The 16097-nt window shown below is 40.0% G+C and overlaps 1 protein-coding gene across 9 annotated transcripts in view; it reads left to right on the plus strand.

Moving 5' to 3' along the window:
• The window catches only part of LOC100690029 (protein tyrosine phosphatase receptor type M), a 162306-nt gene that overhangs the window by 136524 nt on the left and 9685 nt on the right, over positions 1–16097 (plus strand). For 8 of the 9 annotated variants that reach the window (XM_019348274.1, XM_019348278.2, XM_019348276.2 and 5 more), the window contains 6 exons: positions 8311–8408; positions 10711–10827; positions 11470–11624; positions 12878–13013; positions 15030–15179; positions 15507–15680. In XM_019348274.1, the coding sequence (XP_019203819.1) occupies positions 8311–8408; positions 10711–10827; positions 11470–11624; positions 12878–13013; positions 15030–15179; positions 15507–15680 (830 nt within the window). The remainder of the gene's footprint in view (positions 1–8310; positions 8409–10710; positions 10828–11469; positions 11625–12877; positions 13014–15029; positions 15180–15506; positions 15681–16097) is intronic. The other variant, XM_019348275.1, reaches the window with a different exon arrangement.

A 16097-nucleotide genomic window follows, 5' to 3' on the forward strand; every position in this document is an offset into this window, starting at 1 on the left:
CTCTCCCGTGGGCCTCGAGTTCACCAAAACAAGGAGGTATAACTGGCAAATTCAACTCTGAAAGAGTTTCATCTGGATTATTATGACTTCTATAATTGTCCTATAGTCATTAAGAGCATTCCAATTTTCATTAAAAAAATATGCATGAGGAGATCAGCAGTCAAAGAAATGTTGCAAACAAGGCCCTCTCTAAGATGAAAAGCTCGAGAAGCCAAACGTGTTTCCATTCAAGTTAATTAGCCCGTTTTCTCATTGAGCTTGCATAATAAGTCCTCATTTTCCATCGACTGTATCGCAAGCATGATAAGGTTTTTCACTGGGTAGATCCATCCAGTACGAAAGCGCGGAGGTGTGTGTGTGTGAGAGAAAGAGTGTGGAAACATCTGTATTCTCTGGGAGACCAGGCCCTTTTATAATTCATCATCAGCTCCGGCAGACTGACAGGAAGGAAGCCTCAGTCTGCTGACACTGAAGCAAAGAGCAGCCAGAGATGATAGGAAAGCCAGACACAGACCTGTCTCTCTCAGTCAGACAAACGGCATACTGTAGCACCTGAAAAGAGCACCTGGGCATTGGCACACTTGCTGAAAATGAGGGAGTAGTCTTCCTCTCTCCCCCAGTAAAGTTTTTCAGTGAATGACACTTCCACTCAAGTCCACTGGGACCAGCAGTAGCTCAGGAAAATGAGACCCGCAATACTGCTGGATAAGCTAAAAAATCTTTGTCATAAATTGGTTGTGGAGGTGGTTTGCGGTGTGCTTAATATGGCAGACAGGTGGGATAACTTTGTCCCCGTTCTATAATGCTATAAACTACAATGACACTCATTAGTTTGGGGTTTATTGACGAGTCCCTTTGCTCTGTCAAGGTGACAATGGCAGGTAGAACAGCTGTCACTCCATAAAAGCCTCATCACCCAAGCTCTGCTCCTCATTATGTAGGTCAGTCTCTCATCCACAGCTTCTTTTTTTTCTGCAGCAGTACAATAACTGTCTGTCAGTAATTCTCTAACTGCAGCTCACCTACTTAGCAGATTGAATGTGTGCATGCGCCTCAGCCCTCCCGTATCGACGCCTCGCCTCTGTCCATTATTATGTCCTGCAGATCGCTTTAAATACTGATCAGACATGAGCCTCCTTCTAGTGGAGACTGAATTACACTGACACCGGGGATGCAAACAGCTGCGATAACCCCCTGCATCCTCTTGGTGATGTGGAAAATATTCATGACACGGGAAAGGGTTCAATTTCATCAAGCTTTCCCCCTCCGGTCTTCTCCACTTTCCCCTCCCCCTCCTTCACAAGCAGCAAATGTCACCAGGAGCCCAAAAGTTTTATTATTTACAGGTTAACATCTCAAAGCCCAGCAGGGGAGGTGTGGGGTTGGGAGATGGGAAGAGGGAGAGAGCAAATCAATGATAAGCGAGTGTATATTATGCCACAGCCTGCCACATGTAATATTAATGGGCAAGAGGGGAGCATCACCTGCATGTTTGTCTGTGAGTGTCTATGTGAACATGTTGATCAGAAATTTTGTGGCATACCTGGCTTGGGGATTCTACAGCTGTCACACTCTTTGCTTCTGAGGAGGTGCAGGCCTAGTCCCAAAACACAGCATCAGCTGCAGCAGCGTTAGCTCTCTGACAGCTGGAAGTGAAGCTCCTACTTGTGTTCTTCCTCTGTGAAGTGCCTCTTCCAAACTTCACCAACTAGGCACCACGCACTCTGTACTACAAACAGTGCTCTCTGCTTGTATTCTTCAAGTGAGCTCTCAGACTGATTTCTCTGAAAATAACCTGTGGCCTAGTCTTTGAGAATGTAAGCTTTCCCCTCGGTACAGCTAGCTATCAAGATTATTTGTTTGTGTCGAAACTGATTTTTTAATAGTGTGTTTGTTTGTTTTTTCTTTTGAGACTTAATTTTTTATCTTAAGGTACCAGAAATGACATTTGATTGCCTGAATCTGTACTTTAAAAAGATTGTTCAAAATTGACAGTACTGCCACACTTGCTCTCTTGAATAAAAGCCAAGAGGAGGTTAGCAATGGTTAAGTACAGTGCTGTGCAAGTCTTAAGTTACCACTGATCTCTTTATAGTTTGTTTGAAAGAAGCCAGGCTTTCTCAGTTTTTTTGTTTGTTTTTTTTTGTTTTGTGAGAAATGGTTCTCCAAGCTTTTCTAAAGGTCTTTCAAAGGTTTTCTTTGGGCATTGGATGCATTTTTTTTTTACTCATTTCAGTCCAGTCCTTGTACCCGACCATTTTCAGAGAAATGTTTTTGTTAAGCATCTTAGCACTGGCCTATGAGTCATTCAAGCATAAAAAGGACCTAACTCAGGGGATGAACCACTTCTCTGTCTATGCGTAACAAAAAAGTTGTCAAAGAACCAATTTTAAATTGTAACTTTAGGCAATTTTTTACAATTTCCACTTTAAAATGTTCCCATTTCTTTAGTTGACAGCCATAAAATCATGTTTTTATGGCAAGCCTAAAATACTATCTACTGATTGACCAGCATCTGAAAGTCATGTTCTTAAGAAAAAATCCATCAAAGATCTGGCACAGGACCTGAGAGATGCATCTGCCCCTTCAGTTGATTTATCTGCTGTTGTGAGTCCTCATCATAAATGGTCTTAGTGGAAGGGCAGTTTTGAAAAAGCCATTCTTCAAGAAGAGAAACTAAGAGGAATGGCTTAGGTATGCCAAATTACACGATAGCAGGACTGAAAATCAGTAGCAGCAGAGCTTGTGGAGTGATGAAGGAGGTCAGGTACACAAAAATGAGTGTTTACAGAACAGCAATGTGTAAAACACGATGGAGGCTCTGTAATCGTTTGGGGCTGCGTTTCAGCCAGTGGTGTTGATGGCCTTGTTAAAATTGGTGGACCTGTGAACACATGAAAATAACGAGATCTTGATCCAACGTGCAGTTTCATTCAGCATCCCAAACATGCACCTATAACTTGGCAGGAAAACATACCATTGAACACTGGTCAATCTTTGGCCTCTCCAGAACTCAGACCTCAGTGTTATTAACAAAACAAAAGGCAAACAAAAGGCCAGCATCCAAAGAAGAGCTTCAAGTGTCTTTCAGAAGCCTGGGGAACTATTGTTGAAGAATAAAAGTGGTCATACCAAAATATTCACTTTTTAGAATTTTAGAATTGCTTTATAAACAGTATTTCCATGGATGTATGCACGTGTTTCAATACATTGCAGCACATATTTCCCATTTTCCTAGAAAAATATAAAAAAAATGAGAGGGCGGTTCAAGACTTTTCCACAGTACTGAATAGCATATACACTGGAAACGAGGAAAATATCTGGTCTCACTCAAATATTCAAAGTTTAGCTGCCACCACTTTAAGAGAGCACTAACAACACACTGAAACTTCGTGTAAAAAGGATGACTTGTTGCCAATAAATTGATTCACCTCACAACTCAAAGCTGCTGTTCTTCTCACAAGCCAACTGCATGTGCTTTTTCTTATCTGGTACCCATGTAATCCAGATAACATTATTCCCATTTAATGTAAATAACTGTCACAAGCATCAACAGCAAACATGAACATTAAGGTTAAGGTAATGAGAGAGTCCTGGTTGAAGATCTTGCAATGCACTCACAGTATCATGCTACAGAATAAAGAAAAGAAAAGGCTGAACCTGTGACCCTTAAAATAGAAGACGACAAACAAACTGTTCTGATGGGAGTGATTTCTTTCAGGACGACAGCGTCCCGTCAGCATCAGATACAAATTGTAATTGAATGTTTTCATGTAAATTAAAATATGACTTTTTTGCTAGTAGAATAGGCTGTCATCAAATCTCAAGCCAACTAAAGACCATCGAGTGACTTTGCAAAGTAATATTAAACAGTGCTTATGAAACAATTGTGTTCAGTGGCTTCAGTAGAGTTACAGATACTTGGAGAATCAGTCAGTCAAAGTGCAGCAAAGACATTCAGGCTGCATGCTGTGGCCCAGCACCGCCTATGGCTAAAGAAAAGAGGTGCTTTCTAGACATTTTTTAACTTACTGAAACAGGTTTTTGCGAACTCGATAATATAAAAGCTCCACTTTTACAGCTCATTAACTGCAGTGGCACATGTCAGCTTACAGCTGCAGAAATCTAGGATTTTAAAAGGAATTTAAAAGCATGCTACTTTTCAATGGAGATTGGTTAAGAAACCAGTGAGTCTAAAATAAATTCTTATCTCGACATTTGAAGCTGTTCACCCATTCTGTGTGAAAGTTGTCAAATCGTCTGTGTTAGCGATTCCTTTGTTCTTGTATATCTACTTATCAAGAAGCACACTCACTTCCTCATGGGTGTCATCAAGTTACAGTCCAGGAAGCTATCTGTACCCATTCTCCATCTCTGCATTCACAACAAAGCATAAATTGGTTGGCTGAAGCTTGGCAGGAGCCTCCCATTGGATGGTTTATCATATAATGCCAAGTAGTATTGTGTTACTGAAGTCCTACACACAAGCTGTCCTGCTTCTCATTCTTTCTCTCCCAAACTTCTCAGCAATGTGCATCTTTCCTCAGGGACAAGTGTGGGAGGTAGCGGAGTGGGTGGCTCAATCAGGTTGGGTAGTTATCGTAGAGATGGAAACCGAAAGTCCTGCAGTTAAATCAAGATATACCACCACATGCAAAGCACAGGAAGTAGGGGAATACAGATGGAAGTTATGGAGTTGCCTTGTTCCAACTCTCTAGCTGTCTAGTTGAGATAGATGCTATTTGTATTTTTACTGTAAAAGCACAAACAGGATGGAAATGTGTTCGCAGAAATGATGGTTGGTTTAGAATCATTTTTTGTTTTGTTTTTCATTTCTTTAAAAAGTCTTTAATTTAATTTAGTTGCTTTTAGAAATAGATGTTTTTAAACTCTGTCAAACAATATTGCACAATTAAATGCATGACAGTGAGGATGTGTTTAGGCACCCCACTAAGCAGATCAAACATGGCTTGATCAATCAAGTGAATAAAATGGTGATGACACTTTGTTGATGTCCTGAGGGAAATTAGGTTGTTGCAGAAGGCGTAAGTCAATAAGAAGCACAAACAGCACAATGATAGGATCCAGGAACTGCTGCAGCTCCTCATACTAGGGCAAAACAAATTAGTAACAATACAATATGATATATTCAAATGTGTTTTTATACTACATTCTATTTTAGCCCGTAATGATTTCATAATCATTTTATTTCATCAAGCACTTTAGTTCTTCATTAAGGTTTCCCAAATTGTTGTTCGTTGCTTTTAATTGTGTAGTTAGTGGTTTTATGATCATGGCACTCGAGCCAGATACTAAAGCCCGTATAGCTATGCAGTAGCCAGAACAACTCTCTTCATGCCCACCTTTGTTGTTGTTACTGCTTTTTATATATATCTTTCCCTGGGTGTCCTAGTGATCTAGTGCTTACAGCTGCAGTAGGCATAAATCCAAAAAGTGAGATTTTTTTTAAAGTAGGAAACCTTTTTCCAGCTACTATCCTCTCCCTTCAAGGCCACGTACATGTTCTTTATACACACTAAAAATAATGCTTTTGGCTGCATAGGGGATCTGAACCCTACTTTCCCAGGTGAAAGTCATCACAACACAAATTTCCCCAATGGCATTTTCATTTTTTCACTTTGTACTGCTCACCTTATCTGGTGTACAAAGTCCTCTGATTAACCAAAGTGTTGTGTCATGGACCAGACTCTCTAATTTACTACTAAAGTGAAAGGAGGTGCAATGTGCTTCCAGAGTAACCAACAATATCTACAGTATGCTAAAACTTTTATTTGTGTTCCTTAAGACAACTTTAGGGCACATCACAGGTCAAAGTATCCTTGTTTCCTAACTGGATAACAGTTGTTCAAATTTGTATGACAATTAAGTGTATCCTTACGCTTCCATAGGAATTGAGAACGTAAGTAGCAGCCAGGTGCTGCTAATCAAATGCACTTCATGAATTCTCTCTAGAGCAACATGGCTGATGTTTATAAAGTTAGAGCTGAAGAAGTTGTGGAACAACTTCCTTTAAACAGATGAAACCAAAATAGAGATGTTTGGTCATAATGCACCACACCATGTTTGGAGAAACTCAAATACAGAATATTGGCATAAATGCCCCATACCCATCATCAAGCACGGTGGTGGAGGGGTGATGATTTGGGTTTGTTTTGCAGCCACAGGGTCCTGGGCACCAGGAAGTCATTGAGTCAACCATGAACTGTTCTGTTTAGTAAAATATTCTATAGTCAAATGTGAGGCCATGTGTCTGAGAGTTTTGGGAACAGGACAATGATCCCAAGTTTTGCAGCAAATCTACAGCAGAATAAAGGTGTTGCAATTGTCCAGCCAAAGTCCAAATGTTGTAAGAGAGCTGTGCATAAACAAATGACTTCAAACCTCAGTGAACTGAAGCAATGTTGTGAAAATTCCTCCATAATGATGTGAGAGACTTACAAAGCTATAGAGATTTACTATTTTACTAATTGCTGATAAAGGTTGTTCTACAAGATACTGAGTACTTTGTGCATTCCTGAGGAAAACTTTCTTTTTTTTTTCTTTCTTTTTCATGACTTGAGTATTTACAGGTTTCAGTGGCCTAAGGTTTATTAAATTTACCTGCCACATAAATGACAACGAAGAAAACGCCAGCAGCTTGTGTATCTGCCATGTTTTGTCTTAGCTTGTGCCTGTGTGTGTCTGCATAATTTGTTATGTCTCCAGGTAATTCGGGCCAACTCGGGAGAATGCACAGTTGTAGAGATTTGCATTCACTAATTAATTTGTCAGAAGTAATTTTTTTTTCTACTTGGTGCTTGATTAAAACTAATATTAATAATTTTAATTAACCAGAATAATAATTAAATTCAGCCCACAATTATTGCTCAGTGAAGTTTTAAATATTGGAGGCATTGACTGGCTCTCTGCTCATTTATTTTGATGTTCACCAGACACATTTGGGTCCGGTTCGGTGGAAAGGTTGGTGTTGAACAGATGAGATGTAGTGGTAATTACTTTGAGCTTTGCCATACACACGCATGTGCAGACGCACGGAGAACAGCAGCCGTTGGGCTCATATTTAAATTTGTGATTCATTTTCCTTTCTTGTTTTCATCCGTGTTTAAGCTGTGTGTTGTAGAGTAAGCACTATGTGATGAATCTGATGTAGAAGCACTATGAATAAATTGGACCTGACAGGTCTTTCAGCGCTAGATCCGTGAAGTGAAAATGTTGGAGAAAATGCCCTGTAAACCCTCTTGTTCCAATATGTCAGTAATACCACCAAATTTATGTTTGGAAGTTAATCTGAGGAAGAAGCTGACATTATTGATGAGAAAACATTACCCACAGCATGTACGTCAGCAGTAAAGCGCATTACCAAATTTAGTGATAGATGGTCCATTGTAACAAACAAATTCTTCCACTAATAAATACAAAAATAAACTTGGAGACATGGAAACTTGTGTACCTTAAAACAATTACCTAAATTTACAATCTGCTGCTTGCCTGTTAGAATGCATATTAGAGCTCATTTGTCCCCTGTTAGTCATTAGTAAACACTTACAAATGCTTTATTCTGCACTACCATATTCTACAACTACTGGACTATTATCTAAGCGTTTACCCTAGTGACCCTCCTGCATACTAATCATTGATAGTTAGAAAGTTTTGTGTCTGAAAGGTGGTAATGCTACGAGTCCTTTCTCTGAACCGTCTGTTCTTATATAACAAAATGGCAAACTGCAAGTGTTAATATTATCCAAATAACCCTAAAATAACTCTGAATATGTCTTGCAGTCTAAAGTGAGGCTCGCTCATAAATAATTCTGTAGCCTAAGACTTATTCTGCAGTAATTAGGAGGGGAAAACTCTTAGGTAATGGCCTCATGGTTTTAGAATATGGCCATGCAAAATAAAAGTAGTAAGTGCACTTTATCGACTAATAAGAGCCAACATACACTAATATTTGCAATAATAAGCAACTGATTATTGCTGGTATATGAGCCTTAGTGTAAAGTTTTACCACTGAAGGTTATGCATTAACATGTTTTTGGACGAACCAGATTAACCAGATGTGTTTAAAAAACTACAAGCTTGGCATCTTGTAAAGGGTACTGTTAATGTGTAACATGCATTGAAGCCCACAGACATTTGTTAGTAGTTAAGGGAAAGAGCTAGACTGCAATAAAACCTGACCGAAGCCTCAACACCCCAATACTTGTGTGAAGCTATTGTAAGATATTTAAGGTAGGTTTGGGGGAAAAAAAATATTTGTAAAATGTAATTTCCTCTCTATGTCTCTCATAGGCCCCATGCAGGAGACGGTATTTGATTTCTGGAGGATGGTCTGGCAGGAGAACACTGCAGCTATCGTCATGGTGACCAACCTGGTGGAAGTGGGCAGGGTGGGTATTTATGACACGTTCACTTGAACTGCAGATCTCAAATAAGATTACCTTGCCCCCAGTCGACTAACAGCCTGATTGTATTTCAAGGCAAACCGAGACACCTTTTGTTATTATCTTTGAACATCAGTCCCCAGATGTTTGTGTGCACGCACGCGCTGACTTAGTGAGGCGTGGGACTCGTGTGCCGCCAGCTCTTTTTTCCATCTATCTGATCAGTGAGAAGTGAGAAGAAACTGATTGATGGCCTTCATTACCAGAGAGGCATCCAGGCGTCTGACTACTGTTTCATCTCAGTGGCTCTATAACAGGAGATTAGACTCCGCTGAAGCCGCCAGCTCCTTCCAGGCTCCTCCGAGCAGAAACATCTCTTAATGCTGTCCTCACTGGACAAAAGGGGACTGTTATTGAGTAGTGAGGACAGTTCATAATGTTCAAACTAATGGTAAAGCCTTGACTTTTCTTGTTCACTACAACATGTGGCCTGCCTCAGGGGAGGAAAAAAACCCAGAGCCCTGCTTCAGTCCTAATTTGTTCCACTTAACTTGCACTTTAGTTCCTCCTGGTTAGGTTATAATCAAGAGAAAATGAAGGTCTTAACGTACAGTGTAATGCTTTGACTGCCACAGGATTTTTCTCTAAGAATTTTAAATACTTTCACACTGAAAGCCCTTTAAAAAGAGGCGCTCCTTGATTTTGCTGATGTGCATTTTTGGTGGGGCTTAAATGTAGCAGAGCTGATAATGATTCATAGCCCCATCTCTAGGTACCTCATTAGGCCTTTCCTCTACAGTAGCGGAGACCAGCCCACCCCACCCCGCACCTTCTCCACACCTGCTTAGCTTCGGCGCCGTACTCGGCGGGCCCCGGCCCTCAAACCGTCTGTTATATGATCCTTGTCCAATGGCGGGCGGTAGGCACAGTTGGTCACAGTGACGGTAGCTCCACAGAGGGCCCTATAAAATCACTCCGCCATATCACAGTGGGCCATCTGCTCGGCAGAGTCACTGATGAACTCTGGGAAATCCTGGCACACACACACAGAAGCACACGCAGCCTCTCTCCCGCTGGTTTCACACAGGGGGGCGGTGCTCGGCACTCTTTAATGTACGAGAGATTTGGTTTGGAAGTCAGCGTGCTGATGTGTGTGATGAGGTGATGCTCCATGTGCTTCTTTTCTATACACTCTATCCATATGAGTGACGATGTGTAAGACCTGTGCACGCTCGCTCACGTGCTCATAAGTGTGCCCGCTCAAAAGAACATCTGTGTCTATGCTGGCATATTTTAGCCCAAAGGCTAATTCCCCCCCAAACTAGGCGCCTGATAGAGAGTGATCTAATAAGGTAATGGCTTTTGCCTAATTCAATCTGGCTGGAAGCGGACGGTGGATTTGTGATTGTCATCAGGGATTAGTCATCAGGGGTGTCAGAGAGAGGGACCTCAAAGTCCCCCTCTGTCTGTGTCATTCCACAAACCAAAATCTCATTTCATTCGTAATCAGCGCATAGACGCCAGGAATGAAAATTGAATCTACTTGTGGCTGATGTCGCATTTATACCTCATCAAAAATTATCATTCTCTGATATACCTCCGTGATCTCAATCTCTATTACCAGCCTTACTCCCCCTGTATCAACAGTTTAATTGGGAAGGGGGGGGGGGTAATTTTGCGCTCTTATGATACCTAATACAAGTAATATTTCCAGTGGGGTGTTTTAGATTTCTGTTGGGAAATCTGTTTTAAACAGCTGAGGGTTTATTATTTCATATCAATATTGGATTGTCATTATATTTCCCTCATTTAATTGTTGTACACAATTTTTTTTTTTTAATGTTTTATCCTATTTCACCACACTGGTAGTCAAATTTTTAAGGTGGAGAAATCACACCCCCCCATTGCACCTACACTGTTCTGTTCCAGGTTTTTGCACAGTCCACCTTTAGACTCATTTTCACATTATCGACATGAGAATGAAAAAGCAATAACGTGCGAATGAACTCTCCCATCGATACATAAGATTCCCATTTACAGCAGATCCTTGACCGGGGGCCGAAACTAATATGAAGCAAATCTCATTTTGATTTGAAAGAAATGCTTCAAAAGCTGAAATATCAGGTGGCAAATGGGGGCTAATGTTATGTGACAATTATCTTTATTGGAAAAAATGATGGCCTGGCAACTTGCAGAAATTCTAATATGAATGTGTGCAGTGAAGTAGAGCATTGTGAATAAAAATTATTGCAGTTAGCATACAGCTTGTGAGGGTGTTGTGTAAAACACTTGGTTTTGTCACTCTCAGGTGAAGTGCTGTAAGTACTGGCCTGATGATACGGAGATCTACAGAGACATCAAGGTGACACTGATAGAGACTGAGCTGCTGTCAGAGTATGTCATCAGGACCTTTGCTGTAGAGAAGGTACACTTTAACCTTTTAAACACTTTTTTCCAGTTATAAATACAGTCATAACTTTTCAGATGTAGCTTTTCTACCTGAATAGCTGGAGAAGGACATATATAAGGCTTTTCTAGCACTGTATGACAATGTTTATTAAATCGATGGGTGGATGTTTAACATATATTAATATGCAACCTAACCTAATATAACCTAATGGAATCATTTCTAAGTCTGGGTTTTTCTCTTTAACTATTAGTTTATACCATATAACAGCTCCTAATTGTTACATTCTACTGTGACATTTTACAAAATCTTCAGGCAATGTCCATTCAAAGAATAAACACACACCCCAATATAACATAAAGGAATATACTGTTCTTTCTGGTACATGCAAAGTGCCCAGATAACTAATGCAATGCATATTGTATAATATCAGCATGACAGATAGCTGCTACAGTAGGTGAAGACACATGGCTACACTGGCCTTGAACATCCTATTCATTGCTAGATGAAACTTTGTACAAACCCTTCTTGTATCATGATAAAGAGTGTGTTGATATTCAATTCAACCTGTATTTACTTTAGAAAGACTTCACACATCCGTGTTCTTCTCACTACATTCTCTTTGCTTTGTGTGCTTAAACTGATGACTGTGTTCCTCAGAGAGGAGCTCATGAGATCCGGGAAATCCGACAGTTTCACTTCACTGGCTGGCCGGACCACGGTGTGCCATATCACGCCACCGGCCTTCTGGGGTTTATTAGAAGAGTCAAGTCCAAGACCCTGACCAATGCCGGACCCATGGTGGTTCACTGCAGGTTGGTGTGCACTCAAACTAAGCTCTCTTGTTGATAACTTGTGTTTTAGCTCTAACCCGTGTGTACCTATTTTTGTGATTTGCATATTTTTATACAATAGTCATAAGACGAATAGCGGCTCAGTGCAGAAGTTAGATATGTATAGCTAAGTACTGCCTCGTAGCTGGTATGTCACTTAAGTTTTCATTCAGTCTTTTAATCCAAGAACTAGTCCCCAAGAGGATACTGCAAAACCTGTGTATTTGTAACTGGGACAGTATCCCTGGAAAGATGTTGTGTTGTTAAGGTTTTTAAATATAATTTGCCATTTTTGCTGTTTATAGTACTGTGTACACAACAAGCAAAATTTGATTCACCTCTACTGTACTGTATATTGGGCTTAATGTACACTACAGTGTAGGTCGCAATTATGGGATAGTGATAACTGCTAAAACATAAATCATAATGTAACATAATATAAATTAGTGGTTTCCAGCAATCGTTGTCAGGTAGGCTCACAAACCCCTTCTGTTTAACATTTATCATATTTACACGCTTGGATAGCAAGTTAGCAAGCTAACAATTCCCATTTTCCATCATTCACAAACAGATATCCATTTATTATTATGAAATTACCTTTTTATCCATTATGTTTAGCCAGTAATCATTTATTCATTTTGTTAGCAACTGTTAATCCATAATTTTAGCCCCATTTTTACAATAACCTTCAGTGTTTTAATTCGTTTTAGCATTTTAAACTAGTTACATTTAGCTAATACAGTGTTTCAACTAGGTATATTTTAGAAGTTTCAGTGGTTTGTCCACATTGTTAGCCAACAGTTTTTGCTGTTACTATTCCATATGTAGCTATTTAGTTTTTTTTATCTGTTTTTAGTAATTTAGGCATCCCTATTAGCTACATGCCACCTAAACCTAATGTTAGCTTTGCTGCTTCAACTTGTTCAGGTCCACTTAATTCTTTAATTAAATTGTAATTTAATTTTTTTTAATTTAGTTGAGCTGGTCTCCCTGTGGTGCTTGGTAATCACTGCATTAAATAGCCAATTTGAAACATAAGTGACCTCTGGGCACTCTTAATGTTGGCAACAGATCAAGTAAAGCTGTTGATGTAAAACCCTAGTGTGCTCAACTTTTTATTGTTAGGGAAATCATTTAATCTTATTCCACCTCATAAAAGTTATATTTCTTTAAACTTAAAGCAAAAAAACCAAAAACTTCACTTCTCATGAATAAAAATCTGTGTCTGTCCGCAGCGCTGGAGCCGGTCGGACAGGCTGCTTCATCGTCATTGACATCATGCTGGACATGGCGGAGAGAGAAGGCGTGGTGGACATTTACAACTGTGTGAGGGAGCTGCGTTCACGGAGGGTCAACATGGTTCAGACTGAGGTACTGTACGACTGGTTTAAACAGTTCTCCACAGAGACATCAGTAAAATACAGAACTGCAGGACTGCAGCTTGACAGGTTTTGGTCCTCAAAAGTGGATTAACTAGTATCAATAAATAATTCTTAGATTGAGCCCCCTGTTTCTCTGGTCCTGAACAAATGCTCAGAATTCATACCAGCCAGAAGCAGTGTCATTAAAAGCATGTTTTATATTTGGAACAAATAAATCATCGCCTGTCATTTATTAGTCGTTAATTCTGCAGCTTAGGTGATCCACAAGAGGTTTTTAAGCATTTTCCCAGTGACTGATGATGCTCATTAGTTTTGTAAATGCTGTATAATACGGTAGTTTAATGTTTTCCTGTCATTCACTTTCAAGTGCCAGTTCAAGTGTAACATTTTTCTCAAACAAAGATATGTTCATTATGTAATTAAACAATCCAAATAATTAACATAATCTGACGTTAAGCAAGTGCTCTACTTGTTTTAGTTTGCTTTTAATATTATTTGAATTATATTCATATTCAAAGCTGACATATTTATGTCTAGAACAGGAGTGTGGATTTTATTGTTACCATTCGCACCACTGTTACATTTTTAATGATAATTTCTCACAAAGGACGTTTACTGGAGTGCACACCCTAACTATTTCTCCAAGTGGTAAACACAAGTGCTTGGCAATACGCGCTGTAATAAAAGGGTTTAGAGTGTTGAGGATTTGGCTCATGTTGATGGTTTCAAAACATCCCCGGCTCATCCTGTAGTTTTACGCTGCTGTGGACAACCGAAAGACTCTGTGCTTTCCTGAACACCGGCCATCTGGAGGTGTCCATAGTCTCGGTGAATGCATCATTTCACCGTAATTCCCTTTAAATCACAAGCGTCATTGGATTTAATGGGCAAATGTTTCATCGCTGACGTCCGGATTGGGATTTGAGCAACTGGAGACCAAAGGCTGCTCACCCTGAGTCACTCTCCTCAAGTTCAGTGACCTTCAAATTCTGTGTATGTGTCTATTTTCCCTCACAGGTGTTCAGGCTGGTTGGCACAGCTCCTCAGCCCCGCGGCCACACGCCACCATCCTACCATGCTTTAATTTAACCACGGAAATGAAATGCTTTGTTGTTGTTTACGTATTATGAGCTCAGATAAGTTCTATCAATCTGCAGATTGATAGAGCTGGTCTTACTGACCCAGGCAGGGATAGTCAAACTCTGAGGTCAACATTTCACGTTCTGCTTTAGACTTAACAAATGGCAACACATGTTCCTCTTTCAATCTGTAAATCTGACCCCTGTGCATGTGTGTGGATTTTGGTACAAAGTGACAAGGAAGTGTCAGCTGGAAATGTCACTTCAGAATAGATTTGCATCAAGCTTCAAGCTGTGTCGCCATGTCCACTGCTTGAGTGACTGACTGAGGAGGAGGAAATGTGTTACGATTTTATGTTTCAGACCGCACGCTATTGAGCACAGTGGGTGTTGAGTTTTTGTTTTTATATAAGAACTCAACCATTAACCTTCCTGTGACGATGCAATACTCATGAGGAAATCCTAACCTTGATAAGTTCACTGAGGTTTCATAGGATCCTAAAAAAACATGGAAAAGGTCAAGTCATTCATGAAAATATTTTCTGCTAGACTTCTAAATATTTTAGGGTTTTGAAAATGTCATACAATTCTGGGTTTTATAAAAGAATTAAATAAGCCGTGTACCAAAAAAATGCAAAAATATGTATTGTAACCTTTGAACAAAGACAATGACAAATATTAGACACAGAAACTGCCGTGGGGGTAAAGCTTAATCCCAGTAAGGTCATGGAAAGGTCACTGAATTCGTCTAGCAAAAACAGAGGAAAACCCTGGCTCACATATTTCAGCTCATAGCAGTGGTACAAATAAAATATAAAAGAAAACTTTTTCTTTTTTTTTTTCTTTTTTTTTTTTGGCAAAGCTTGTCTTCTGTCATAAGTCATAGATGTTTGATGGATGCGCAATGAGGATGCTGTTTTTTTCAGGAGCAGTATGTCTTCATCCATGATGCCATTTTGGAGGCATGTCTCTGTGGCGACACCACCATTCCTGCGAGTCAGCTCCGCTCCGTCTACTACGACATGAACCGCCTGGACCCACAGACCAACTCCAGCCCCATTAAAGAGGAGTTCAGGGTGAGGAGTTATTTAATTAGACATACAGTGTGTGCAAATTCATGATGACGCGTTATCTGAAGTGCGAGGCTGCTTTAAACAAATTCTGTGCATAAACGTACTTTATATAAATAGGTGATGCATCTAATATATAGTTATATGAAATGCGCCACCCGACTCGAAGTTTCATCCCAGTCACTTCAGGGGAGTCGGGGCTATCGCTAATGTAACTGATCAAAGAATTGCATTGTTAATTACCATATCGGGAGATAATTAGCGCACTCAAAACCCAAGTGCCTACCTTCCTGCGTCAGTATGACACCATGTAATTCTGCTTCAATCTCAAAGACACTCAATATGGTGACTCCCACGCTGCGGGTGGAAGACTGCAGCATCGCCCTGCTGCCTAGGAACCACGAGAAGAACCGCTGCATGGACGTCCTGCCTCCGGACCGCTGCCTTCCCTTCTTGATCACCATCGACGGCGAGAGCTCCAATTACATCAATGCTGCTCTGATGGATGTAAGGGTCAAACATTTTAGACTTTAAAGTAATGCATGCTGGTTGAGATCATCTTGCTGATTTCATCGCTGTAATTTTAAAGTGGTAAAGTAGCGCTGAATCACGAGGTGGTGAAACTGCAGCTGCCTGTATTTGTGTACTGGAACTTTAAAATGTTGCTGATTTGAAAGCAGGTATTTTGCATTTTTTCGTAGAAGTAAGACCTACGACATGTTGGTATTTCAGCCTGCTGTACAATGCTGATTTTTATGTGACTTTTAAATGTTGCTCATTTTTATAAAGAGTATACTAAGTCAGCATTCAGATTTAAGTCTTGCAATCTTGACTTAAAAGTCTCAATGAGTAAATTTCAACTTGGACTATAGCCACATGGGACTTACTTGAGTTAAGAGCTGCTGCCACAGAATTAAGACTTCA

This window comes from Oreochromis niloticus, linkage group LG18, assembly GCF_001858045.2.
Source record: "Oreochromis niloticus isolate F11D_XX linkage group LG18, O_niloticus_UMD_NMBU, whole genome shotgun sequence".
Taxonomy (NCBI): Eukaryota; Metazoa; Chordata; class Actinopteri; order Cichliformes; family Cichlidae; genus Oreochromis; species Oreochromis niloticus.